The sequence below is a fragment of the Zeus faber genome, assembly GCF_960531495.2.
Source record: "Zeus faber genome assembly, chromosome: 17".
Classification (NCBI taxonomy): domain Eukaryota; kingdom Metazoa; phylum Chordata; class Actinopteri; order Zeiformes; family Zeidae; genus Zeus; species Zeus faber.
In genome coordinates, this window is record NC_137204.1 from 24071041 (window position 1) to 24097102 (window position 26062).

General features: G+C 43.5%; 2 protein-coding genes across 2 annotated transcripts in view; one reads left to right on the forward strand and one right to left on the reverse strand.

The window, feature by feature from the left end:
- LOC307243046 (5-hydroxytryptamine receptor 1A-beta-like) overlaps positions 1-1312 on the reverse strand; it is a gene marked incomplete at both ends in the record, with an annotated part of 1403 nt that extends 91 nt beyond the window's left edge. Inside the window, 2 exons of the mRNA XM_080017697.1 lie at positions 1-1104; positions 1263-1312. The exon at positions 1-1104 is cut by the window's left edge and continues 91 nt beyond it. Coding sequence (XP_079873823.1) covers positions 1-1104; positions 1263-1312 — 1154 coding nt within the window. The remainder of the gene's footprint in view (positions 1105-1262) is intronic.
- Positions 1313-10772: 9460 nt separating this feature from the next.
- LOC307243047 (regulator of G-protein signaling 7-binding protein B-like) lies at positions 10773-25041 on the forward strand (the record flags this gene model as incomplete). The annotated part of the gene is made up of 9 exons (XM_080017698.1): positions 10773-10799; positions 15353-15572; positions 16899-16973; positions 21080-21171; positions 22134-22306; positions 22580-22710; positions 22903-23047; positions 24171-24241; positions 24925-25041. The coding sequence occupies 9 exons, from the start codon at positions 10773-10775 to the stop codon at positions 25014-25016; spliced, it is 1026 nt and encodes a 341-aa protein (XP_079873824.1). The 3' UTR covers positions 25017-25041.
- Between the last annotated feature and the right edge of the window lie 1021 nt (positions 25042-26062).

A 26062-nucleotide genomic window follows, 5' to 3' on the forward strand; every position in this document is an offset into this window, starting at 1 on the left:
GAGTTGGAGTAGCCCAGCCAGTTGATCACGTCGTCCAGCCAGCGGGGCATGTAGCACGAGTCCTGGCAGAAAGGCATGACCAGGGCGACGATGAAGAAGGGCAGCCAGCAGAAGATGAAGGTGCCCATGATGATGCCCAGGGTCTTCACCGTCTTCCGCTCCCGGGCCAGGGCGATCTTCCTCTTGGCCTCGGTCGCCTTCTCGTGTCGGCTCTCGAACAGGGGCACGGAGCTCGGGGTGTTGGGCAGAGGCAGGCTGTTCTTGGAGCCGCTGTGGACCTCGATGATCTCCAGGGACTCCCCGTCCTCGGCGTGCTTGATGGCCCCGTTGGTGTTGCCGGGCTGCAGCGGCTTGGGCTCCACGCTCCTCTTCCAGCTCTTGGCCCCCGGGTCCCCGGCGGTCTTCCTGTGGAACAGGGCCGGGGACAGCGCCAAGCAGGAGTCGGACACCTTCTTTTTCTCCGTTTTACGCACGGTTCTCCGGATCCTAAACCGGGCCGCCTTGAATATCCGTCCGTACAGAACGAGCATGAGTATGAGCGGGATGTAGAACGCGCCGAAGGTGGAGTAGATGGTGTACCAGGGGTCCTGCCTAATCTTGCACTTTTGGGGGTCCTGCGCCACGCTGCTGGGCTGGCAGCGCATGATCAGCATGGGTGGTACCGAGATGGAGAAGCCCACCAGCCAGGTGACGCTGATCAGGACCGCGGCTCTCCTCGGGGTCCTCTTCTTCATGTAGTCTATGGGCTCGGTGATGGCCCAGTACCGGTCCAGGGCGATGGCGCACAGGTGGAGGATGGACGAGGTGCAGCACAGCACATCCAGGGAGATGAAGATGTCGCACGGCACCTGGCCCAGGGTCCACCTATTCAGGACCTGGTACAGGGCGGCCATGGGCAGCACCAGGACCGACACCATGAGGTCCGTGACGGCCAGGGACCCGATGAGGTAGTTGGCCACGTTCTGCAGGGACCTCTCCAGGGCGATGGCCGCCACCACGCACGCGTTCCCAAAGATTGCGCACAGGATGAGCGCGGCGAGGAGGAAGGAGGTGGCGACCTGGTAGCTCAGCTTCACCTCCTCCTTATCGCCAGCTTCCGAGCTGCTGTTTGTGAGGTTGTAAAGCTGAGACCAGAGCTCTGTGGCGGTGGCAGTGGTGTTGTTGTTGTTGTTGTTGTTGTTGTTGTTGTTGTTGATGTTGTTGTTGTTGTTGTTGTTGTTGTTGTTTGTTCCATCCATTGTGTTGGGTTGGGGAAGCCTCACTTGCCGGGAAAACAGACGCGCGGCGCGCCCTCGTTCCCCAAGGAGCGCATGGGGAAAATGTGGAGGCTTTTCTACACATGCACGGGGGTTCTCATCCTCACCTCGTGCGTTTCGTGGCGCTGACGAGGAACGATGCTTGGTATTTATACCGATGATGGAAAACGCGTCACTTTGCCGTGAGGCTGTACGGCTGTTTGGCCGCCTGGCCCGTGGGGAGCGTCAAACGGCTCCTCACTGCGCACTGGGACTGTAGTCAGTGACATGGTTAATAACATGGTTAAGAATAAGGAGGATAATAATTTGAGATATTGTTAAACAAAGTAAACATAATAGAAAATTGCCTTTGAGCATATTTAAAGCATTTTACATCGAAACCGCATGGAACTAAACAATGCACAAAGACAACAATTAAAAAAGCGAATGCATTCAGTTTAATATCAGTTCATGAGTTTTATTCGATTTTTAATTTTCTTCGTCATATTATTTGCTTTGAGTACATTTCGGCTTTAAAGGCTTGCACTAGAGTTGCTGTAGGCCTTATACAATATATATATATTTATTATTAAAAAAAATGTTTTGCCCCAAAACGTTAGTTGGGACATCAGATCAGCACCATGGTCAGTGCACTGGGAGCGGTGTAGGTTTGATGCTTCCACCTGGTGGCGGATAGAGTTCATAGCCTTCTATATAATAATAATAATAATAATAATAATAATAATAATAATAATAATAATAATAATAATAATAATAGTAATAGTAATAATAGTAGTAATATATTATAATAACAATAATATATATAATAATTATGATAATAATAATAATATATATAATAATAAATTCATCTCCACTGTTGTTGAAGAAGCAGCCCATTCGAGTAGCACATTTCTGCAATAGAGGAAGCTGCAGTTTCAGCACCGCAAACTCAGGAGCACATTTCTCGGACCCTAGTTTTTGGACACATTGACAAGATGGATGACACCCTAACCCTGACCATCTCTAACATTATACCTTAACTTAACCATCTATAACATTATACCTAAACTTAACCATCTATAACATTAAACCTAAACTTAACCATCTCTAACATTATACCCAAACTTAACCATCTCTAACATTATACCTAAACTTAACCATCTCTAACATTATACCCAAACTTAACCATCTCTAACATTATACCTAAACTTAACCAGCTCTAACCTTACACCTAAAACGATTAATCGTCAGACAGGAAGAAGTATTTGGGTGGAATAAACCCTTTAAACCATCATTCGCTTGGTGGAATAAACCCTTTAAACCATCATTCGCTTGGTGGGTCCTAGAAATGTGGTCCTAGAACTGCTGACCTGAAACTGCAGCCTCCTCTATTGCAGGAACATGCTATTGGCCCATAACTGATTAGTAATGAGGTAGTCGAGGTAGGTCTTGTCTTTGGAACGTAGATAATGTAGCATAAACTTTATTTTATTTTTTCATGATAATTAGGATAAAGTATTTCTAGTAGGCAAGTGGCACATTTTATTGAACTGTATTCTCCTTTAAATAAACAAACTTACTAATGCAGCCCATTAGTAACACAACCATTGTAACATTACGTAACAAAACTGATTTTTTTTTTTAGAAACTCGTATAATTAATTTCACTGAGACGCTCAATTAATTTATTTTAATGATAACTGAACGTCGTGCTATTACAAAAGTGCACCTTTGAACAAAATTAATTTAAAAGGTATATTTGAACTCTTGAAATATCTTGAAATGAAATGATGTCTGGGAGATCCGCCGTCTTTGTAGCAGCAGGCGTGTTGTTGTTGTCGTGCGTTCTTTTGCATTTTACCTGTGGTCATTGTTCAGCAGCTATTAGTATTGGTCAAACTATTTTGTCATTATGTTATTAATATTTATTACTATTAAGTCATTATTTTGTTAGAAAATGACACAGCGTTTCCCATGCCCCGACGTGGCAAAAAAACAAAAAGTCGGCCTCAGATGTGACAGAAATGTCACCAGGGCGGTGCAGGGTTTGCCGGCTCCTGAACAAGCAGCGTGCAGCCATCAGTTTGACAGCGGTACAAACTGTATGCGAAGGGGTTTTGACAGGGGTAACAAGTGACCTAGATATTGTTTGGGTCAATGGAACGCGCCTTCATTGGCAGATGAAAACACATGGTAAAATAAAAGATAATGTTCCAGGAAGAGATGATAATGCAATAAATTAATGGCCAAGAAATCATACCTTCTGTAATTCAACAATTCAAACTAAAGCATGCTGAGGTGTTTCCTGGCTGTATTGATGTTAATGACTATGATGATGCATGAGGTGATGCCAATTGATGCTGCCATCCAGAGAACACTGCTAATTGATGGTGCATGCTAATGAAAATTTTCTGGAAATACATGTGCTATTTATGTTTTTTAAACAATGTGTTTATTGAATTCCCACCCCCCCACAACAAAAGATACAATACAACTATACAATCGGGAACAACAGCATCAGACACCAATCCTTCCCCCCCTTCAGAATGTCCATATGGACAAATAAAAAATAAAAAATAAAATAATAATAAATAAATAAATAAGTTAAATTAAAAAATTAAGTGAATAAATAAAGTGAAATAAAATAAATAACTAAATAAATAAATAAATTGATAATAACATTATTCATTATGACAGGTATAGCTGTAAAAACAGAAATAGTACAGGGGATAGACATACTAACAGGGTAATGCAAGCACTACATTATTCCTTCACAATATGTGCAATTATTAAGCAGGGATCGTGGCATGCAGTTGTTGATTCACACGCATGCAGCAGAGTTGGTGACCAGCCGTATGACTCACCCAGCATCTTTCTAGCGTAGTACATTTACATTCAAGTCTGTCTATAGTGCATGTTTGTGATCTTGCACATCTATTCAGGGAAAGTCAAACCGGTATTTGAAATCACCGGAGTACGGGCAGATGTTGACACCCCCAAATAGAGCGCCCTAGTGAGTGAACACTGGGAAGCATAAGAAGACAACCACTCCATTCATCAGAGTGCAAAGGTTAACTCGATTAGATGAAGTCTGTGCCAGCAACCGTAGCGAAGGCGTGTGACAATCTAATGAGGGATGCATTTAGTGCCGTTACCGCCCTTACTGCCCGTCCTTTGCACAGTGAAGCGGTACGAGGTGAACAGGAGGCCTGGAATGAAGCGGCTGTACTAGGAAGTGGTTCTTTGGACAATGCATTTCAGAGCAGTCAACAATGTGATGATTCATGAGTTTATAGTACATGTGGAGGACACATGGAAAACGACCTTGATGCATCTATAAATTGTTCAGACGTTGCTGATGGAACTAACCAGGAAGAAATGTCAGTCAATATAGTGTAAATAAGTACAAAACATCCAAGGCTGATGCTGAAAACCTCAAAGTATGAAATACAAAATAAATAATAATAAGGCTACTGATGGTCCAGGATACGTGTGTGCAGTATGCTATCGTCAACTGTTTCAACATCAAGTCATAACGTGCCAAAAAGAACAATACTGCAAAAAAGGAACACGGATTGCTGGACTATCTACTGAACCATATCATCATAAATGTACATTTACTTGTACAGGACCCTGTATTTTGTTAAGTGGATGTACTGGTCAGCTGTGGATTTGTTTCACTTGTCACTGAAAAACTACTGGTATGGTAGGATGCCCGGAGAAAACACCTGAAGCATATCCCATTCATGAAAATACTATCTTCATCAAAAAGAGGACAAAAATGATAAATATAGTACTATAGTAATAATAAATATCAGTATGTTCATACTGATGTAGTGCAAGGATCTTTGACACAGTAAATGGTTTGAGGACGTGGAGTTTCACAATGAATGGATAAATCCTCTCAGTGAAATGAATGAAGGTCAATATAAAACGATGATGATGATGATAGCAGTGAGCCTGTACGCATCTATGACATTCAACCTGCAGAGTTGAGTTCAGAAGACGAAAACATCCATGACTCATTAGATGACAGACAGCGACATGGTACGGTGTTGGACACCTAGAACATGTTTCCCAGTTCTTTTCCCAAGGGAGTTAGGGTTAGGACTAGGGCAAAGGCTAGGGTTAGGGTTAGGGTAAGGGTTAGGGTTAGGGTTAGGGTTTGGGTTAGGGTTCGGTTAGGGTTAGGGTTGGAGTTAGGTTTACGATTAGGGTTAGGGTTCGGGTTAGGGTTAGTGTTAGAGGTTAGGATATGTGTTAGGGTTAGGGTTCGGGTTGGGGTTAGGGTAAGGGTTAGTGTTAATGTTAGGGTTAGGGTTAGGCTTCGAGTTAGGGTTTGGGTTAGAGGTCGGGTTAGGGTTTGGGTTAGGGTTCGGGTTAAGGTTAGGTTAGGGTTAGGGTTAGGGTTAGGGTTAGGGTTAGGCTTCGAGTTAGGGTTAGGGTTAGGGTTCGGGTTAGGGTTCGGGTTAGGGTTAGGTTAGGCTTCGGGTTAGGGTTAGGGTTAGGGTTAGGGTTCGGGGTAGGGTATGGGTTAGGTGTTAGGGTATGGGTTAGGGTATGGGTTAGGGTTAGGGTTAGGGTTTGGGTTAGAGTTAGCTTTATGGTTAGGGTTAGGGTTCGGGTTAGGGTTTGTGTTAGAGGTTAGGATACGTTTTAGGGTTAGGCTTCGGGTTAGGGTTAGGGTTAGGGTTCGGGTTAGAGTTAGGGTTAGGGGTTAGGGTTCACGTTAGGGTTAGGGTGAGGGTTAGGTTAGGATTAAGCTTAGTGTTAGGGTTAGGCTTGGGTTAGGGGTAGGGTAAGGGTTAAGGTTCAGGTTAGTGTTAGGGTTCGGGTTAGGGTTAGGGTTCGGGTTCAGGTTAGGGTTAGGGTAAGGTTAGGGTTAGGGTTAGGCTTAGGGTTTGGGTTAGGGTTAGGGTTAGGGGTTAGGGTTCATGTTAGGGATAGGGTTAGAGTTAGGTTTATGATTAGGGTTAGGGTTCGGGTTAGTGTTAGAGGTTAGGATATGTGTTAGGGTTGGGTTCGGGTTGGGGTTAGGGTAAGGGTTAGTGTTAATGTTAGGGTTAGGCTTCGAGTTAGGGTTAGGGTTAGGGTTCTGGTTAGGGTTCCGGTTAGGGTTAGGGTTAGGGTTAGGGTTAGGGGTTCGGGTTCATGTTAGTGTTAGTGTTAGGGTTAGGGTTAGGCTTCGGGTTAGGGTTAGGGTTAGGGTTAGGGTTAGGGTTAGGATACGTTTTAGGGTTAGGGTTCGTGTTGGGGTTAGGGCAAGGGTTAGTGTTAATATTAGGGTAAGGGTTAGGGTTAGGGTTAGGGTTAGGGGTTAGGGTTCACGTTAGGGTTAGGGTTAGGGTTAGGTTAGGATTAAGCTTAGTGCTAGGGTTAGGGGTAGGGTTCAGGTTAGGGTTCAGGTTAGGGTTAGGGTTCGGGTTAGGGTTAGGGTTCGGGTTCAGGTTAGGGTTAGGGTAAGGTTAGGGTTAGGGTTAGGGTTAGGGTTAGGGTTCGGGTTCGGGTTAGGGTTAGGGTTAGGGGTTAGGGTTCATGTTAGGGATTGGGTTAGAGTTAGGTTTACGATTAGGGTTAGGGTTCGGGTTTGGGTTAGTGTTAGAGGTTAAGATATGTGTTAGGGTTAGGGTTCGGGTTGGGGTTAGGGTAAGGGTTAGTGTTAATGTTAGGGTTCGGGTTAGGCTTCGAGTTAGGGTTAGGGTTAGGGTTAGGGTTAATGTTAGGGTTAGGGTTAGGCTTCGAGTTAGGGTTAGGGTTAGGGTTCGGGTTAGGGTTCGGGTTAGGGTTAGGTTAGGGTTAGGGTTCGGGTTAGGGTTAGGGGTTAGGGTTCATGTTAGGGTTGGTGTTAGGGTTAAGGGTTAGGCTTCGGGTTAGGGTTAGGGTTAGGGTTAGTGTTAGGGTTAGGGTTTGGGTTAGGTGTTAGGGTATGGGTTAGGGTTAGGGTAGGGGTTAGGGTTAGAGTTAGGTTTATGGTTAGGGTTAGGGTTCATGTTTGGGTTAGTTTTGGAGGTTAGGATACTTTTTAGGGTTAGGGTTCGGGTTGGGGTTAGGGCAAGGGTTAGTGTTAATGTTAGGGCAAGGGTTAGGCTTCGGGTTAGGGTTAGGGTTAGGGCTCGGGTTAGGGTAAGGGTTAGTGTTCGGGTTATGCTTGGGTTAGGGGTAGGGTAAGGGTTAGGGTTCAGGTTAGGGTTAGGGTTTGGGTTAGGGTTAGGGTTCGGGTTCAGGTTAGGGTTAGGGTTAGGGTTAGGGTTCGGGTTAGGGTTAGAGTTAGGGGTTAGGGTTCACGTTAGGGATAGGGTTAGAGTTAGGTTTACGATTAGGGTTAGGGTTCGGGTTAGGGTTAGTGTTAGAGGTTAGGATATGTGTTAGGGTAAGGGTTCGGGTTGGAGTTAGGGCAAGGGTTCGTGTTAATGTTAGGGTTAGGGTTTGGCTTCGAGTAAGGGTAAGTGTTAGGGTTCGGGTTAGGGCTCGGGTTAGGGTAAGGGTTTGGGTTAGGGTTAGGGTTAGGGGTTAGGGTTCATGTGAGGGTTAGTGTTAGGGTTAGGGTTAGGCTTCGGGTTGCGGTTAGGGTTAGGGTTAATGTTCGGGGTAGGGTTTGGGTTCGGGTTAGGGTTAGGGTTAGGGTTAGGGTTAGGGTTAGTGTTAGGGTTAGGGTTAGGGTTAGAGTTAGATTTATGGTTAGGGATAGGGTTCGGGTTTGGGTTAGTGTTAGAGGTTAGGATACAGTTTAGGGTTAGGGTTCAGGTTGGGGTTAGGGCAGGGGTTAGTGTTAATGTTAGGGTAAGGGTTATGCTTCAGGTTAGGGTTAGGGTTTGGGGTTATGGTTCACGTTAGGGTTAGGGTTAGGGTTAGGTTAGGATTAAGCTTAGTGTTAGGGTTAGGCTTGGGTTAGGGGTATGGTAAGGGTTAGGGTTCAGGTTGCAGTTCGGGTTACGGTTGGTGTTAGGGTTAATGTAAGGCCTCGGGTTAGGGTTAAGTTTAGGGTTAGGGTTAGGGTTAGGGTTAGGGTTAGGGTTAGGGTTAGAGTTAGGGTTTGGGTTTGGGGTTGGGTTAGGGTCAGGGTGATGTTAGGGTTAGGGTTTCATTTGGGGTTAGGGTTTGGGTTAGGGTTAGGGTTTGGTTAGGGTTCCAGTTAGGGTTCCAGTTAGGGTCAGGGTTCAGGTTGCGGTTCAGGTTGCGGTTCGGGTTGCGATTAGTTTTAGGGTTAATGTAAAGCTTCGGGTTAGGGTTCAGTTTAGGGTTAGGGTTAGGGTTAGGGTTAGGGTTAGGGTTAGGGTTAGGGTTAGGGGTTTGGTTAGGGTTCGGGTGAGGTTAGGGTTAGGGTAACGTTATTGGTTATGGTTAGGGTTAGGTTTAGGGTTAGGATTACGGTTGGGGTGAGGGTTAGGGTTAGGGTTAGGGTTAGGATTTGGGTTTGGGTTAGGTATAGGATTAGGATTTTGGTTAGGCTTAGGCTTTGGGTAAGGGTAAGGGTTTGGGTCAGGGTTAGGGTTAGGGTTAGGGTTAGGGTTAGGGTTCGGTTTCCGTTTACGGTTTGTGTTGAGGTCACGGTACCTCTGATGCTGCTTGAAAATAAACATTGACCTTAAATGCATGATATTATGCATGATATTTAAAAGCACAAATTCTCAATGCTGATAGAGGACAAAAATGTGGATCACATTTTCTATCGACAATATTTTTTCTGAGATTAATGAAGTTGTGTCAAATGTGTCACCTCGCGGAGTCTATCTCAAGGACAAAAAAACGCATGATTACTTGGGAAATGATAATGAGCAAAAATGTGCCTGAAAGAATTTTGATGAAGGGTATAAATTTACCAAACCTGTAAGAGCAGTTTTTTTTGGCAAAGTGCACAAAAGAACTTCGTTGCTATGGTCAGACAATGGGGTACGGTATGAGGTATTCTAAATCAAGAGGGACAATGAGCATGTACGGACGACATGGACTGCTCTGACAGATGCGGCATGTTGAAGAGGAATCCCGAGACAGAATGTTTGACAATATCCAAACATATTCGTTCAATATAAGCACCTCCATGTTTGGATATATGTATGTGTACGTATGTGGTTGATGCATCCTACTGTACATTCCGAAGCAGAAAGAGAAACGGGTTTATTGCTGCAACGTGCAATAAACGACCGTGACGACCGTATGAAGGCCAAACAAGCTTTTAAAACAACCGGCTTCAGTGTATCGCTCATACAGAGTTAAACAATAGGAGGCTGAAAAGGATCCTGAAAAATTGGACATTGAATTAGAATTCATACAGGAAAGAACGCACGCAGATGTTGCCGTTCCATTTTTATATCAACAATAAAAAAAAATTCCCTAAAGCATTTCAGGGGTGTTACTGCCTCATTATTTTAATTGTGAATTGAAACCCTCGACATTCACTACTTTTGATTCCATCACACAGGATCGTTTCAGACGAAGGATAATTATGTTCAGGCTGTGAAAACTGGGGTCGATCCAAAACCGAAGGCTATTGGAATGGAGCGATGGAAGACGCAAATATGTGTCCACAAGACAGAACCGGAACGTCCAGAGCGCCTTGAACGCACGGCAGGTCAAAGGACAGTCGTTTGGGACACGGATGACACCAGCACACATTTTCGACAAAATCAAGACGGCGAAAAACAACAACACCGCGTCGGCGATTTAAGCTCCCTGTCATGCGTGGTGTTTGTTTTTGTTTCTTTCAATTACAATAGATAACATCTACGATTAAAAACACAGTCTTATTGCTTTTGTTTGGAGAAACGGGGATGCGCAGCGGATCGAGCAGAGTTCAGCAGGGATTGTGGCGCCGCCAAACTTTTTACAATTTTCATTTTTAGAGCGGTTAAAAACACGGGATGATTACAGGCAAATACTCCACATTAACCCTAATGGTACCAGCCATACGTGAACACCCTGGTACTCCGCCGTTGTTTGTAGGTTTCGGGGGCGTGGACAATGTGCGAAACAACAGTTGCGCCTGTGTAAATCATGATCTTGATGTAAGAAACGTGGTAAACCGCAGAGCGTTCCCCCGAACACATTAGTCGGCCATTGTGCGCGCCGCGATCTGCCCCCTGCGCCGCTCCGTTTCCTTATGCAACAAAACAAAAACACTTTCTCACTCACTCAAATGCCGAGAACCGAGTTAGGGTCCATGTGCCTTTTCTTTTATTATATATTTTTTGAGCACCTGCCCCTGGTGTTGCATATTTTTGCCGTTTTGCAATTATGACGCATTATCTTTTGTTTAAAGTCAAATAAAATATCTCCCTTAAATGATGTATGAAGTGCATTTCTGTATACACTTCACTTGTTTGAGAGACACCACCTACTGAGCGCCGATGACGTCATCTTCTCCACATTGAGCCACATCACAAACACCAAGGGCATGTTTTCTTTTGTGACGCTGTCCTTTGTGAGGAATGTGCACAAGCCGACGATGGATGTCATATGCGCCTGGCGCCACGTGCCCGGCAGAGTGTCTGGAAGCACGAGCCAGAGGAAATGGGGACTCGGCCAAAGAAATACTGCCACCATGGTACTGCTGCACACTGTTGAGAAAGTAACCTTTTAGTTGACGCTGTGTAGTAGCACAGTTTGTTGGTTATCGTTTATTTTCGTGCCATATAAAAACAATCATGAAAAAATGTAATTTCAATGCTAGATAAACACAAATTGTTAGTTGATTGTATTTTGGGGTTTTTTCTATTTGTAGTTTGATCTGTATGCTTCAATGGGCAGTCATATGAGCTGGTGCTAAGTCACAGTTTCAGGGTGGAAGTGATTGGGTTGTTGACCTTTGTTTCTAAATTCAGAGCCGGTGGAGGGAGTTGGAAGGAGTTGGAGGAAGTTGGAGGAAGTTGGAGGAAGTTGCGACATCGGAGCATTTACAAATGTACGTTCTCCATTGTAATCTAATGGCTATCATGTCTTTTTCCATCTTTATAGGGAATATATATATACATCCATATAAATTGTTCATAATTAAGCCCTTCTTCTTCTTTCAATATTGACTAAATGATTATGGGGTGTATCAAAAATCCATCGCATGTTTTGTATTCGGGAGATAGATAGAGTAGATAATACATACTTTATTCATCCCCAGAGAATCGTTTTAATGTCCCAGCGGCTCACATCAATAATAATGGAATAAAAATCTTAAAAATAAAAGTGGCAATGCTGAAATACTGCCATTCACCACGCTAAGTGTGAATGGGGAGTGACATTTACAATAAAACTCATATTTATCTGTACACAATAAAATGTGGCAGGATGGAAAATTAACCTCAAAATCTCGAAATCTCAAGCAGTATAAATATGAAGAATTTAAGCAGTAAAACAGAATATTAACAATTAACCTAAAAAAAAACAAAATAACAGTAAACATAGACCTCTGTATTAACATATTGTTGTACAACAGTTTTATTTATTATTATTATTATAAATATTTTTATAATTATTTATTTTGTGATGGCTAGAGAGTTTGGACGTTGATATTTCAATTAGGGATTTTTTCGGGGGGGCGGGGGGGGGGGTTGGCAATTTTGAGTCAAGCAGGTGAGTCAAGGTTAAACCGTAATCAGAAACGTCACATTTTTAACAATACACATACAGTTCACACAGCGAATAAAAGAACGTTGCAGAGGCAGCTAGCAGGCTGACCCAGTTGAACAAAGCCTGAAATTGCCTCTGCATCAAGTACCGCCCTTATGGTTCTGCATCGTTGACTTGTACATAGACCATGCGAAAGATGGAAGAGGATTTGACCACCCATCAAAAAAAAAAAATGCACAATAATGAATGATGAGAGACAAGTTGAGTTGAAAGTGTTTCAGTAAAAAGAAAAAAAAACAACATTTCATACGAGTCGATCCGGCTGCTAGAATGGAAATCAGAATTGGACACAAAAACCCAGATCGATGATTAACAATTAACTCCCTGCGAGACAAAAAGCTTTCCCAGTGTTTCATTCCCATCGATAATGTCATGGATCTGCCCATGATACTCATAATAATAATACTAATAACACATGTTCTTACCACATCGCATCGCATCAAACGGAATGCTCTTGGCCTTGCAGTATATTTGCAAATCCAAATGTGATCTGACCTACGATCCTATTACTGATCCTGGAGGATTTATGAGGGCAGGTATAAAATATGTATAACACCAGACTAGGCAATTTTATTAAATCCTGAAATTACTATCATTGAATATATTTTTAGCAGTGATGTCCGGGCTGGGAATAAGTAATTACGTTAGATATATGTTGGCAGCAAATAAAAGATTATGACGATTTAATTTTGGAATTTTGGTTGCGTTATGCAGCAAAGGTTTGAGATTGAGAAGTCCAATAAAATCCTTTTATAAAGACGCCAAGTTCAAACCCTTTCTTGGTAAGTATCATTCGGTGTCAGGACGCTGTGCCACCTTAAGCTTAGCTCTGATACTCCTAACGCAACTGTGCCGTCCTTCAAGAGCAACTTTGAGGTTGGCACACCCAGTGAATCAATGTGTGGGTAAGTTGCGCAGCAATTGGCTTTAAGGATTATTTTAAATTTTATTTACTTAGAATTACAGCTGGACTCATTTTTGTAATGCAATTAGAGATGCCCACCGTAAAATCAGGCATTACCCGCAAACTTGGAAGTGACATCACGTTGGAGACGTCACGACGGGACAGAGCTCCAGGGTGTGTTTTTATTCTATGAATTGTATTTGCTCAGATCCATTATCACATGTCAGAGTGTCTGGTGCTCAGAAACCGTCGAACCCACGGACACAAATGAATGATAGTTGTATTCGGGGCAGTCCAGGCACGCTGCGGTCCAAGTTTGATCGTCGGCGATACCGGCCGGTCGCGTGAAAACACTGCCGATTTCTGATTGGTCACGGAGAATTGTCACTGCGCCAGCGTTACTGTGCCACTGCGACACGGGGCATCCGGAACCAACTCGCAGCACGCAGCGCGGCTGCTTGCCAGTAGGATATTGTATTTGGCGAAACAGCATCCGGACTCTAGTTATTGTTCTCGGGGTCTTAAAAGGGGAAAAAAAAATTTGAATTTAAGACACGCCCTGCTGAAATACAAACAGTTACTTAACTGTCGGAGCAGGGAGGAAAACACGCTACAACTCCGACCACGCCTTGTGTGCGTGCCTGGACCGCGCAAACTGGGCGACGGGGAAGAGAGTTAAGTGGCAAAACACATTTGGCAAGATGGTTACATACATTTCTATTTGTCCTTGATTATTGAGCCAAATTTTAAATTTATGGTAGTACAACAAAAGTTAGATTTTTTTGCGATTATAACATACACGCAGGGTGTATTCCATTACAGACAATTAATTTGAATATATCATCTTGAATTTTATAATTTCGTTCTATGTCATTGTGGTGTGAGGGTGGTGTGATTTAAGCAGCCACACCTGTCCAGGGTCTAGATGATTGTGCCCAGGATCGGGGGTGGCTGTGCACCTGTTGCTCACCAGAGCGGTTGATGAGCACGGGTTAATTCACCCATCCCTACACACACATGGGAAGGGGGGAGCCTTTGTCATGACAAAATTCCATCTGCTCCTGGCTTGTTACATCTTGCCGCTCTCTTCAATAAAATTGTTTGTCTTCAGCATCATCGCCTGTGTCTCTGTGTTGGCGAGCCCGGGAAGAGCCACTTGGGTGGCTGTCAACAGATACCTAAGTCCATATTTACCTGCATAGTCCAGCATATATTTGAATTAGTCCTATTAGGGCGAATTCCAAATTATTGGTAGGCTAAACGTTAGAGTTTGTATATCATAGTCAAAACAGGGTGTGTTGTCCTTAACAGTGTGTCTGGACGTCTACTTCAGCCTGTACAGCTGCAATAACATAATACCCTAATAACATAAGGGTGTATTTCACTAAAGACAATTTGGCAATCCTTATGTCTTCCTGAATTGTAGTTAGTTATAACAATAGCGGTAATAAATTACACAGTGGAAGGAATAATTGCATAATCTGTGTTCTGGAATAATTGCATTCATTTTGTCCTTTCGTGTTCCAGATGACACAGAGAAGCCGAGGTTCCAGGGCGGCAAAGAAGTGGTGGACAGCACGCGCAGCCTCAGAGGTCAGCCAATCTAAAAACAAATAAGAGACTAAAATACTCTGAAACTGTAGTTCGTACATTGTTTTGTCACACCGACTTACCTGGACCTCATGCATTGCTGCCTGCGGCTATATTTTTAGATTTAGATTTATTTCCCAGTTTGCTTTCATTCCTTCCTACCTGGATGAAAACTAAAAAGTTATCCGTAACCAAGAGACGTTTCCGCTGTGGAATTTCTCCTTGTTTGAGGAAAAAAAAAAAAGACAATGTGTTTGTATTTTAGATTCATTTGTTTTCCTTAATTTCCTACTTGAACAAAACAAAGCCTGTGTACTCTGTGCCGCGTCATGCGCGTCTTTCCATTGTTCTCTTTAACTTTACCAAATGTCTCCGTTGGGATGGGACTTGTAAAAACTGGATTTGGCACTGGCCGAGATAAGATTTTTTTAAACCATCTTCTCCATGAGCCCACTATTGTAATTATTATTTTTTTCGAAACATATGGTTGCTCTTTAATTTAAGTGTGCTAGCCTTAATTTAACTGTGCCACTCTTAACTTTACTGCCACCCTTCCTGTAACTTAGCTTTAATTCTCTTTTAAATAACTTAGCTGTGCAGGGGACTTGTTTTATAAAAATGTAATTTTAATGGCCATTGTTAAAGTTAGTACGTCTTGAAGAAAATCTCCCCATTCAAATTAAGTGGTTTAAATTTCATTATGTGTAGCACAAATAGATTAGATTAATAAATCAAATGTATTGAATTACTAGATTAGTTTTCATTGCTATGAGCATTAAAAAGTGTGAGACTATATTATTGCATAATTCATATTGAATGCAGGATAAAAAAAGAGAAAAAAAGTTAGTAGGCCATTTGCAGCAGTCAAAGGAATTTGCAGCTCGTGTCCAAGGAAAATGGTTAAAAGGTGTCGTTGAGGAGCTTGTAATGCCAACGCAGGCTGTGCATCCGAGTGTCGTTTAGCGGGAAAATACAGGAGCGCGGGACTTTTTTGGGTTTTCCGGCAGGGTTTGAGCGGCCCGTTTACCGACGGCGAGGACCAGGGGGAGGACAGGGAGCGCTTGACGTGCGCGGTGTGTCTGGACGTCCACTTCAGCCCGTACAGCTGCAAGCCCTGCGGACACGTCTTCTGCGAGCCCTGCCTGCGCAAGCTGGCCAGGGCCCGCTCTGCAAACACCCCCTGCCCGCTCTGCCGCACCCTCATCTCACACACACTCTTCCACAGAGGTGAGCCTCCCCCCGAAACCTGTACTCAATAGCTTTTAAGGTACCGATCGAAACGACCCGATACCAAGTTCTCCGGTCAAATAATACCTGCATTCAATCCTTTTTGTAAGATCTCGACAAAAATTACTATTTATGTGGTTTTGCTCGCAGCGAATCACAGCAAGCGTTCTTCAATTTAATGGGACGTGCGATTGGCTCACTACCGCAGCAGCTACCACGGTCTGTTAAAGGACAGGTTCCCAGTTTTTCAATTCAAGCTTTGAAACTACAGTCAGGTATCCATCCATATGAACAGTGAAATGGGGTTTTCTTCGCTGCAATCATTCCTTTGTACTGGCTCTTTGTTTAAAATCAAGCTGCCCAAATACTTCATTGTACAGTTATTTAATAAAAATTTCAATCATTTGAAGACTTTCAAAAGGTATTGGTGTAAAAATCAGTTGGATGAGGAGGAGTTGTGGCATTTTATACAACTCAATGCTTATATTCACATGATGGGTATAGTAGAAAAAATGTATCCAATGGAAGTACTCTTTTGGTATCGGTATCTCTTTGAGGTACCGGTATCATATTTTTTTTCAATAATACCCAACCCTAACCAACATCCTATAATGCATTTTTAATGCTATAATGCTTTAATGCTGTTGGACCAGTCCTGGTATCTGACGTATTTAGGAGCAGCGGGCGGCCATGTCCCGGCGCCTGGGGACCAGCTCCGGTTCTTGACCGATGCCTTGCCCAGTGGCATCGCCAGGAGTATGTCTTTTGGGGCGGAGCACCATTTCTTATTTGAAGTGCTTATTTTTTTATTGTCTTTTACCAGCCTGCACAGTACATTTCCTCACAAGGACAATAAATATGGTTTAAAATTGTGATTTGGCAACAAAATGCATATATTTTTGATGTTGTATCCGTAATTGTCCATTAATTCAGATCTGTAATACCCCTAATAGATGGTGAAATAATGGACGAATTACTAAATAATTGGGAATAAATTGTGAAACCGTCCCTCCAGGATTCCACAATTATGTGCATAACAATGACTGTGGATCGGTCCATCTTATTCAAACAATTTCTGAAAATATGCAGGAGTAGTGCAGGGGTTTGGAAATATATTGCAGATAACTGTTGAATTTGTATTCATGTTTGCGATTGCATATTAGGAAGACCTGGCGGGGCCTGAAAACTTTTATTTATATTTATGAATGATATATGATCTGAGGTCCAAATACAGTGCCGTCTCATTTCTCACCGTCGCGCTACTAACAACTGATATTTTCCCATCCAAATGGTTCTGTTATTTTACGTTTTTTCATTCCCATCCAGAGCTCAACCAGACAGTGAAAGCCCTCTTCCCCAAAGTCTTCCAGGCTCGCAAGCGGACCTTCCAGAGGGCGACCTGTGCAAAGTGGCCTCTGCCCTGCAGCCGAAAACGCTGCCGGATCTGGGATGTTTGGAGACGTTTGAACTACAGTCTGCGTTCTGTTGGTTCTTGTCTGTCTGTCTGTCTTGTCTGCCTTTTTTTTACACTGTATTTAAGGTGTTTCTGCAGCTATGGGGCGTTAAGTGCCAGCAGTGAAATTTTGGGTTTATGTTAAAAATGTACTGTACATATGACCTTTGATAAATATATACACAGTGTTATTAAACATCTTGAAGTGACAAATTATCACTAAATAATGGGATTTGATAAATATGAAGCATTATAATGGGTCCAAAGACCACTTTTGTTCATGTCTCACAACTATGGTCCCAATGTTGAGAAACATAAAAATGAGCTTATTCAATTACAATATGACATTATTTCAATTATGATTTCACGACGCCATATTAGAAAAAATTGTCATATGATTTTTTAAGTCTAAGACTACATTCACACTGCCAAGCCTTAGTGCTCAATTTGGATTTATTGCTCAGATCAGATTTTTTTGTTTGGCTGGTCACATTCTTTTTTATTTTTTTAAATGTGGCCAATATCAGATTCCAGCGTGAAGGGGTCACGGTGCTGAACTGCCCCGGATGTGCAGAAGCAACAAAGACGCCACACGCAGTACAAACACGGCAGCAAAAGGCGCGTGGTTGTCGGGGGGCATGGGACCGTGTACCTCGGCTCAAGCTCGCGGATTAAATCTGCAAATCTGTCGCATTGCAAAAAGTCCAAGATCTGTATCTATTGACCAGATCAGATTCCATGTGATTGGTGCTGTTCACACTCATGAAAAAAAAAAAAACGTCACATATGAGCAAAAAAATCTGATTTGGGACACTTTGACCTGCAGTGTGAACGTAGCCTAAATGTGCCTGTCCAACACTTCTGAGTCCTTAGCGCGACACTGAAAAAAGGCCATTGCAAAAGTTTTGTTCAAAGCCAAACAAATGTGGTTTCTATGGAAACAGACGTTAGTAGGTGAGCACATGGATGACAGGTAAGACCGCCCGCACCAGGTGACCCTCAAGATCCAGAAAAACAAAGATAAGGTGGTTGTGTGATTGTGTAGTTTTTACATTTAAAAAATAAGTTGATATTACGGTTGAATTCATGTATGTCTCTGTAAATGACAAGAGTCAAAGCTAAGTCAGCAGGCCTTGCTACCTGCCATGTATCTGCAATAGATACAATACTGGCTAGACTTTGCTCCCCACACGCGTCAGTGAGCCTTGGGCCCCCATGACTGGCGCCGGTTCACCGGTTGTCCTTGGACCACTTTTGGTAGGTACTAACGACTGCATACCGGGAACACCCCACAAGACCTGTCGTTCTGGAGATGCTCTCAGCCAGTCGTCTAGCCATCACAATTTGGTCCTTGTCAAAATCTCTCAGATCCTTACGCTTGCCCATTTTTCCTGCTTCCAGCAGCAATTTCAAGCACTGACTGACTTCGCATGCTGCATAATATATATGATATATACCACTTGACAGGTGCCATGGGAACAACATGAGCAATGTTATTAACTTCATCTGTCAGCAGTTTTAATGTTGTGGCTGGTTGCTGTATATAATACACGGTATACAGGCAAGCACAAAAGCGTGGATGAAGATTCATGAGAATTGGCTGTCATCAACACGCCCACTCGCTCGCTGCGAATTGTGTAATTTCAGCGGTGTGTGTGTGTGTGTGTAGGGCCGGCACTTCCTATAAGCCTCTCCGTTATCTTATTGAACGAAACAATAAAAGCACCAAGCATAACAGGGACACACTCTGACACTCTTTTACCCCAATCAAAGATGTACAAAGATGCTCACAGATGCAAAGCCCAAGCTGAAGAAAGCATCGGCCTCCGTCTTAAAATACAGGAAGCATTGATCCAAGCTTTCAAAGAAGATGCACCCGACCGACTCACCCCGAGCCAAAGCCAGCCACCAGAGTCGCACGTCCCAACGCCAAATCAGAAGGGTTTAACTGTTCCATAACATCGTTGTGGCAGAGCTGAAAGAGAGCAGCAAGTCAATGACCAACCTCAAGGAGAAGCAGATCCTTTTAAAAGTGACATCAGGGAAGATCATTAAGAAATATCGGCTCGGAAAATAGTTATGCGCATCGAGAATTCGGGTTCTCACAAAAGGTGATGAGAGCGAACCGAAAAATAGGGCCAAGCTTCCTGGATTATCGCAGGAGCATGGTCACCAACCACGCGGCATCGGTCCAAGAAGCACCTACTCCTGTCGACAGAGCCGTTCAAGATGGGATTTAAACGAGCCACGTGGCATTCCCTCGAAACGGGCCCCACGGCAAGGGACCAGCGGGCGGTGTGGACGCAGCAGTAAAGAGGAGGGCGGATGCCCTAGTGGCAAAGGGGATGGACATACAGAACGGGGCCGAATTGTATGAGGGGCCGTCAAAGGTCAAGTCATCTGTAACACCCTTCAAGGTCACAGATGAGGAGACATCACAGGTCGAGAGATCCCTGACTGATCTGCAGACGCTTGAAGGCACCGCCAACATCCATCAGGTATGTAATAAAGCTGCACCATCCTGCTCCTGCAGAAACCCAGGTCCATGCGCCCGCTTCAGCAATAGTGCGTCACCTTTGCGCCTGCGTCAGAGCCTTCCATGGGAGCGCTCCGTCAGCATCCTGAGATGAGAAAAGAAACTGGAAATGCAGCTACAACCAAGGCGGGGAAACAAAATAACCGGGTGAAGCCGGTGTAAAGGCGTTTCCTGAGAGACGTGACGAGCTCAGGGGCAGAATAGAAATGTTTTTACTTTGGAGTTGGATATTATATCAAACATTTTAGACGGCCTCTCAACATTGGTACTGTGTCCCACATTGTCCCACACAAACAGACCACATTTGGTTTGTAGGGCATCTGGTCACGCTGATATAAAGTCTTATAGACGAGCCGGATCAGTCCATCACCGCGTCCCCTAAACCGCAGCACTGACCCTTCCTTGTTGCCTTAAGCGCTGCCAGTCGTGGTATAGTGCACAATACACAGGTGATTTTCTTTGTATGTACTGACTCGGTTTTTGCACAGTGTATTTGTTTTGTTTTTTGTTTGTACAGTCCACATTTCTATTATATTAATATGTTTATACTATTTTATTTTATACATTGTTATATTGGGAATTTTATTGCTGCTAAAAATGTGCACAATCTCTGCAGGCACTGCCGCTTGCATTTCACTGCATACCTGTATGCGTGTGACTAATAAAAATCTTGAATGTTGAGCATCTCCATACGCGAGGGCCATTCAAAATGCTTTACATCAGGCATGAACGGCATTACACAAAAACAATAAAAGCACAGAAATAAGAAGACCGATTCACATTGAAGTGCATTTCAATGTTAATTGCGCCCAGGCACAAAAATGGCAGGACTGGAGCCCATACCCCCTTATTGGGGACCCAAAATCAACTAGACACTCAGGAGCGTCAAGAGACCACGTTTGTTTTTTATGTTTAATTCAATGACAAATAACGACTTGCTTTGCTCCGATGTATTTGTTTCTGAATTCGATTTTTATTCATTCTTTTTTTTGTTTCATCTCATTTATGATCCGACCATTACCCTGCGGTCGTGGCGGTCCCGTGGCCCTTGTCTGTACAATTTCGATCAATAAAGAAAAAAAGGAAAAGGAATACATTTAAAAATAATAATAATAATAATAATAATAAATAAATCCACGCACACGTGAGCACGGAAGGCACGCGCCGTGGCCTTGAGACGGGGACCGTCCCGTGACTCCACGCCACGCGCGCCTGCTGCGCCTCCTGCAGACAGGAGTGAAAAACCAAATATTACAATTAAACAGAAAGAACGAAAGGAACAGAAAAGAACAGAAAAGAAACAACACTGCAGCGACCTCAGCTCGTAGCGTTGGGTTTGGGTAAAATAATAATAATTAAAAAAAAAAAACGTTTTAAATAAAAAACAATTAAATATCGTCGTCGTTGTTGTTGTTTTTTTTTTTATTACAGTAGGAGAAGCGTTCATTACTACAGCCCCCTCCGCGCTCCGCGGTGCGTGCGTGTGTCGCCGACCCAAACGCCCCAAATCCTCCGCAGCGGCGAGGCGTCCGCCGCACACGGACCTGGGGCGCGGGGAGAGCGGCGGCGCGCACCGCGGAGCTCCGGGAGCGGCGGGGGACGGCGGGATGGTGAGGCGGACGCGTGCAACGGACCCACCCGCGCGTTTCTATTCGGGTGAAAGAAAAAAGATGTACTGTTTTTAATGCGCACACGCGCCCACTGTCATTAATCAGTAACTGAATCAGGTCGTTCCGTGGAATATATAATCTATACCTATATCTATATCTATATCTATATCTATATCTATATCCATATATACTGTGAGCTGTAGCCTAGTGTAGTGTTTAATCAAAACACGCAGGGACAGTAACCGCATGGCTGTGCGTGTTTTCGTCACCCCTGCGGCGTCAACGTTCTGGTCGCTGCGCGCTTTGCAAGGGGCTGCGCGGGCAGATATTGACAAAAAAAATATGTATAATAAAAATAAAATCACATGTCGCCATTAGATTTTTTTTTTAGACGAATACCTCGATATCGATAATTCCGATGATTTTCTTCGGGCTGCACAAAATAAATCGAGGAAGCAGCGATTGAGTGATGTGGATGTTACAGTATGACCAAGCAGGCAGAGGCTGTGAAGTTGAGAAAATTGCTTTACTTTACTGTAACGAGGCCTTCGAGACGATATTTATCTGGATCATATTATATCTAAACTCGCATCACGATATCGATATTATGATGGTATAGATCGCTCTGCTGTCAGTATGACAACTTCAGTTGGTAGCAAAATGGGCAGCTGCTTCTCTTTCTCTCTCCCAGACAATACCTAGTCTCATATCACAATATTGATTATATCCCACATATTGAGATCGATTCTTCTTCCGAAATGTGTGTTTCCCATTTGATATACAGTTCAAAATTAATATATGTTGATTTTTTTTTAAATCTTTTCTTTTTATCTTATCCTTTACCCGTAAGGCTATGGGCTCTGTATGATGACAAAAAAAACCCCAAACAAACAGCTATATACGTGCAGCATTTCAGGATAAGGACCTCCACCTCAGGATTGGGGTTTGGTTGTGGCCCTCAGACGGTGCAGGAGTTCAACACCCTGGTGGCGCTCTACCGGGAGCAGGTGATCTCGGTCGGGGAGATCTCGGCCGACTGCCCGTCGCTCCGCGTCCAGATGCATCACACGCGGACCAGGGGATGCTCCATGGCCCGCGCCGCACACCACGACCTGGCACTGATGTCCGGCTCAGGGTAAGAGCCGGCTTTCTGTCTATCTATCTGTCTATCTCTCTGTCTGTCTGTCTGTCTGTCTGTCTGTCTGTCTATCTATCTATGTCTGTCTTACACCCTGTCTCCGTCTCTTTCCTTTCTTCTACCCCTTGATTTCTTAGTATGAATCTCTTTATTTTTGTTTTTGTTTTCCCCTTTTACTCCCCCTCCTCCCTGTCCCTCGACCCCCACCACCACCACCGCCACCCCCCTCCCCACCCCACCCCACCCGCCCACCCCCGGGGGGCGGTGCAGGCCGGAGGACGGGGAGATCCAGCCGGAGATCTGTCGCCTCTTCATCCAGCTGCAGTGCTGCCTGGAGATGTTCATCACCGAGATGCTCAAGTCCCTCTGCCTGCTGGGCGTGCTGCAGCTCCACAGGAGAGGTAGCGTCATGGAGTCGGAAGCGGAGGGAGGTCTTCAGGGGTCCGACCGAACCCGTACCCAAACCCGAACCCGAACCCCACCTCCCAACTTACACTTACATTTGATAACAAACGCTGTGAATTCATTAATTGTATTTGCTTGCGATAAAAAGACGGTTTTGCCCGTGTGCATGTGTTTGTCGCCCCGCTTAGGAAAGGACTCGTACCAGGAGCCCAAAGTGGACTTGAAGGTGGATGAGAGCTCAGATGTTCCCATTCTGGACGACTCCTCCTCCTCTCCAGTGGATTATCCCCAGGAGCCTTGGCTGGTGGGGACCGACATCGAAAACATCGAGAGGTAGGGGGAGTTTGTCGGCCCCTGGTTTGGATTTATCTGGGAATTCATTCTGGAAAATTGTTGCCGTTGTTGAAAGAAGAATTGACACAAATCTATAAATTAGACAGTGAACGGATGGATGAATGGATGTACGAATGAACAGATGCATGAAAGGATGAATGGATGGATGGATGGACAGATGGATGGATTGATGCATGGAAGGTTGATGGAGGGATGATTGGACAGACGGGTGGATGAATGGATGCAAAGAAAGATGAAGAATGGTTGGATGGACAGATGGATGGATTGATGCATGGAAGGATGATGGATGGATGATTGGACAGATGGGTGGATGGAATAATGGATGGATTAGGGATGGATAAATGGGATGATAGATGGACAGACTGTAGGATGAATGGATGGATGGAATGATGGATTGATGAATGGATGGATAGACAGATGGGCAGATGGATGGAAGGATGGTTGAATGCTTGGATGCAAGGATGGCTGCATGGATTGAGGGATGGGCAGATTAATGGATGGATCCATCCATTAAACATGGATTGAATGATGGGTGGTTGAAGGAAAGGACAGGTGGATGAAGAAATGCATGAAAGGGTGGACAGACTATTTATTGATGCATGGAAATATTGATGGATGCATGGATGGATGGATGGATGGATGGATGGATGGATGGAAGTATGGACAGTTGCCTGCAAGGATGGGTGGATGGATTGAGGGGCGGATGAATGGACTGATTAATGGACGGACGGAAAAAATGGATCGGATGATTGGACAGGCAGATGGATGTAGGGGATAGGTGGATGAATGGAGTGATGCATGGATGGATGGACGGATGCATGGAAGGATGGATGGATGGAAGGTTGATGGATTGATGATTGGACGGACGGATGGATGGATGCAAAGGAGGATAATGAATGGGAGTGGCTTGTGACAGTGGCTTGGCTTGGATGGATTGACGGATGGATGAATGGACAGAGGGGAAAAATGGATGGATGACTGGACGGACAGATGGATGTAAGGATGGATGGATGAGCAGATGGAAGGATGGATGAATGGGTGGTGGAATGGAAGGATAGGTGGACGGATAAAGACCAACCTCAACGCTTCCCACTCTTCACAGCGACGTGCGTGAGATGCGGAACCTTCTCAGCAAACTCAGGGACACGATGCCGTTACCACTGAAAAACCAAGGTAAGCGAGGACAGGGCGGGGATTATGTCAACCTTCCCCCATGGAGGACCCTGGGAAGGCGGAGGGTGATGGGGTCAAGAAGTGGGCGGGGAAAACGTCCGGGAGCCGTTTCACGCGGCCCGTGCGGCTCTTATGGCAAAAAAGAATCCCCCGACAAGGCAGTAATAGAGGTTCTAATGAGCGGCTGTCATGCTTATGACTAAATAAAAGAATGCATTGACACAGAATAACGATTGGAAATTATTTCAGGGACTAGGACGCCTAGTTGAAGAGCCCACTCTCGGAAACACACTCGTCATATTTACTGACATCAATGTTAAATTTGCGTTTTGTTGTATTTTCACGTTTTCAACATAGTAATTGTTGGACGTAATTTTTGGACGTTTCCCACGGAGTATATTTTGATTTTTTTTTACATAGTATAGTATGTATTTTGGGGATTTTTCTCTGCATATTATATTTTCGACATTTTTCGACATAGTATAGTTTGTCGTTTTCGGATATTTTTCAGCGTACCATATTTTGACGTGTTTGGACATAGTACAGTATGTAGTTGTTGGAGGTTTTTCAGTGGAGTATATTTGGAAGTTTTTCGGCATAGTATAGTTTGCCGTTTTTCGACATATATTTTGACTCATTTGGCGGCGTCCTCCACCTTCCGTCTTTCTCTCCCTCCGTTGCAGACGACAGCAGTTTACTGAACCTGACTCCGGTCCCGCCGGTGAGACGGAGGAAGAGGAGATTCTCCGGCCTCTGCTGCGTGGTGTCCGGCTGAGCCCGGTGCTGCCCGTCGCTTCCCGGTTTAGACTTTATTTTGAGCGCATGGCGGTTATTTTTGTTTCATTTCTTTATTGTAACATTGTCATTTCATTCAAATCGACAAAATTATTTTTTTAAGTAAATTAATATTTTTATATTTATTTATCTTTTATTAAATCCATGTAGGTTTTTTCGGGTTTATTTTTAAATTTTTTATTCATTAATTTATTATTTAGCGGCATGACATCATTTGGTTATTTCCAGTGTTACAAGCGTGTGTTATGTGTGACGTCCACTAATTGTACCCGGCCTGTTCCTTCTGTGTTCTCTCAGTGTAAAAAAAAATACAATTAAAATAAAAAACGGCTCAGGTTTTGGGAAGCGGTAATAGCCGTAACAGCCTCCCATTCACGGGGAGATACGTGTTGCCGAGTTCTCAACGACACCGGTTTGCTTGAAGCAGGCTTCACACCCGATCCCCGTCCGTGGCCGATGGCTCGGATCCTCCGGTTGTTTTGCTCAGCTGGACATTTACCATTCTCCATGAATGAGACTTTAAAACTCTCTTTGTATAGTGTTTGCAAAAATGAAGGACACAGTAATAAATATAATAATATATAATATATTATTATTTAATGTATTAAATAAAATGATATGATATATTATTTAAATATATAAATAATAATAATAATAATAATACAATATAATAATATGTAATATATTATATAATAATATATCATATTATATTATATATTATTATATATATAATAATAATATAATATTATATACTATTATATAATATATTATATAATATAATAATATATATATTATTACTATAATATATATATAATCATAATATAATATAATAATATATATTATATATTATTGTATTATAATATTAATATCATATAATCATATAATAGACACAGTTCACTTATATAAAAAGAGGTTGATCGACAGTGAATATGGTGACATCCAAGGGTAACGTCATCATTTTATTCTCTATACCCGACTTATTTAATTAGGGTTAAGCCCAGTTCCAATGAAAATAAAAAAAACGTG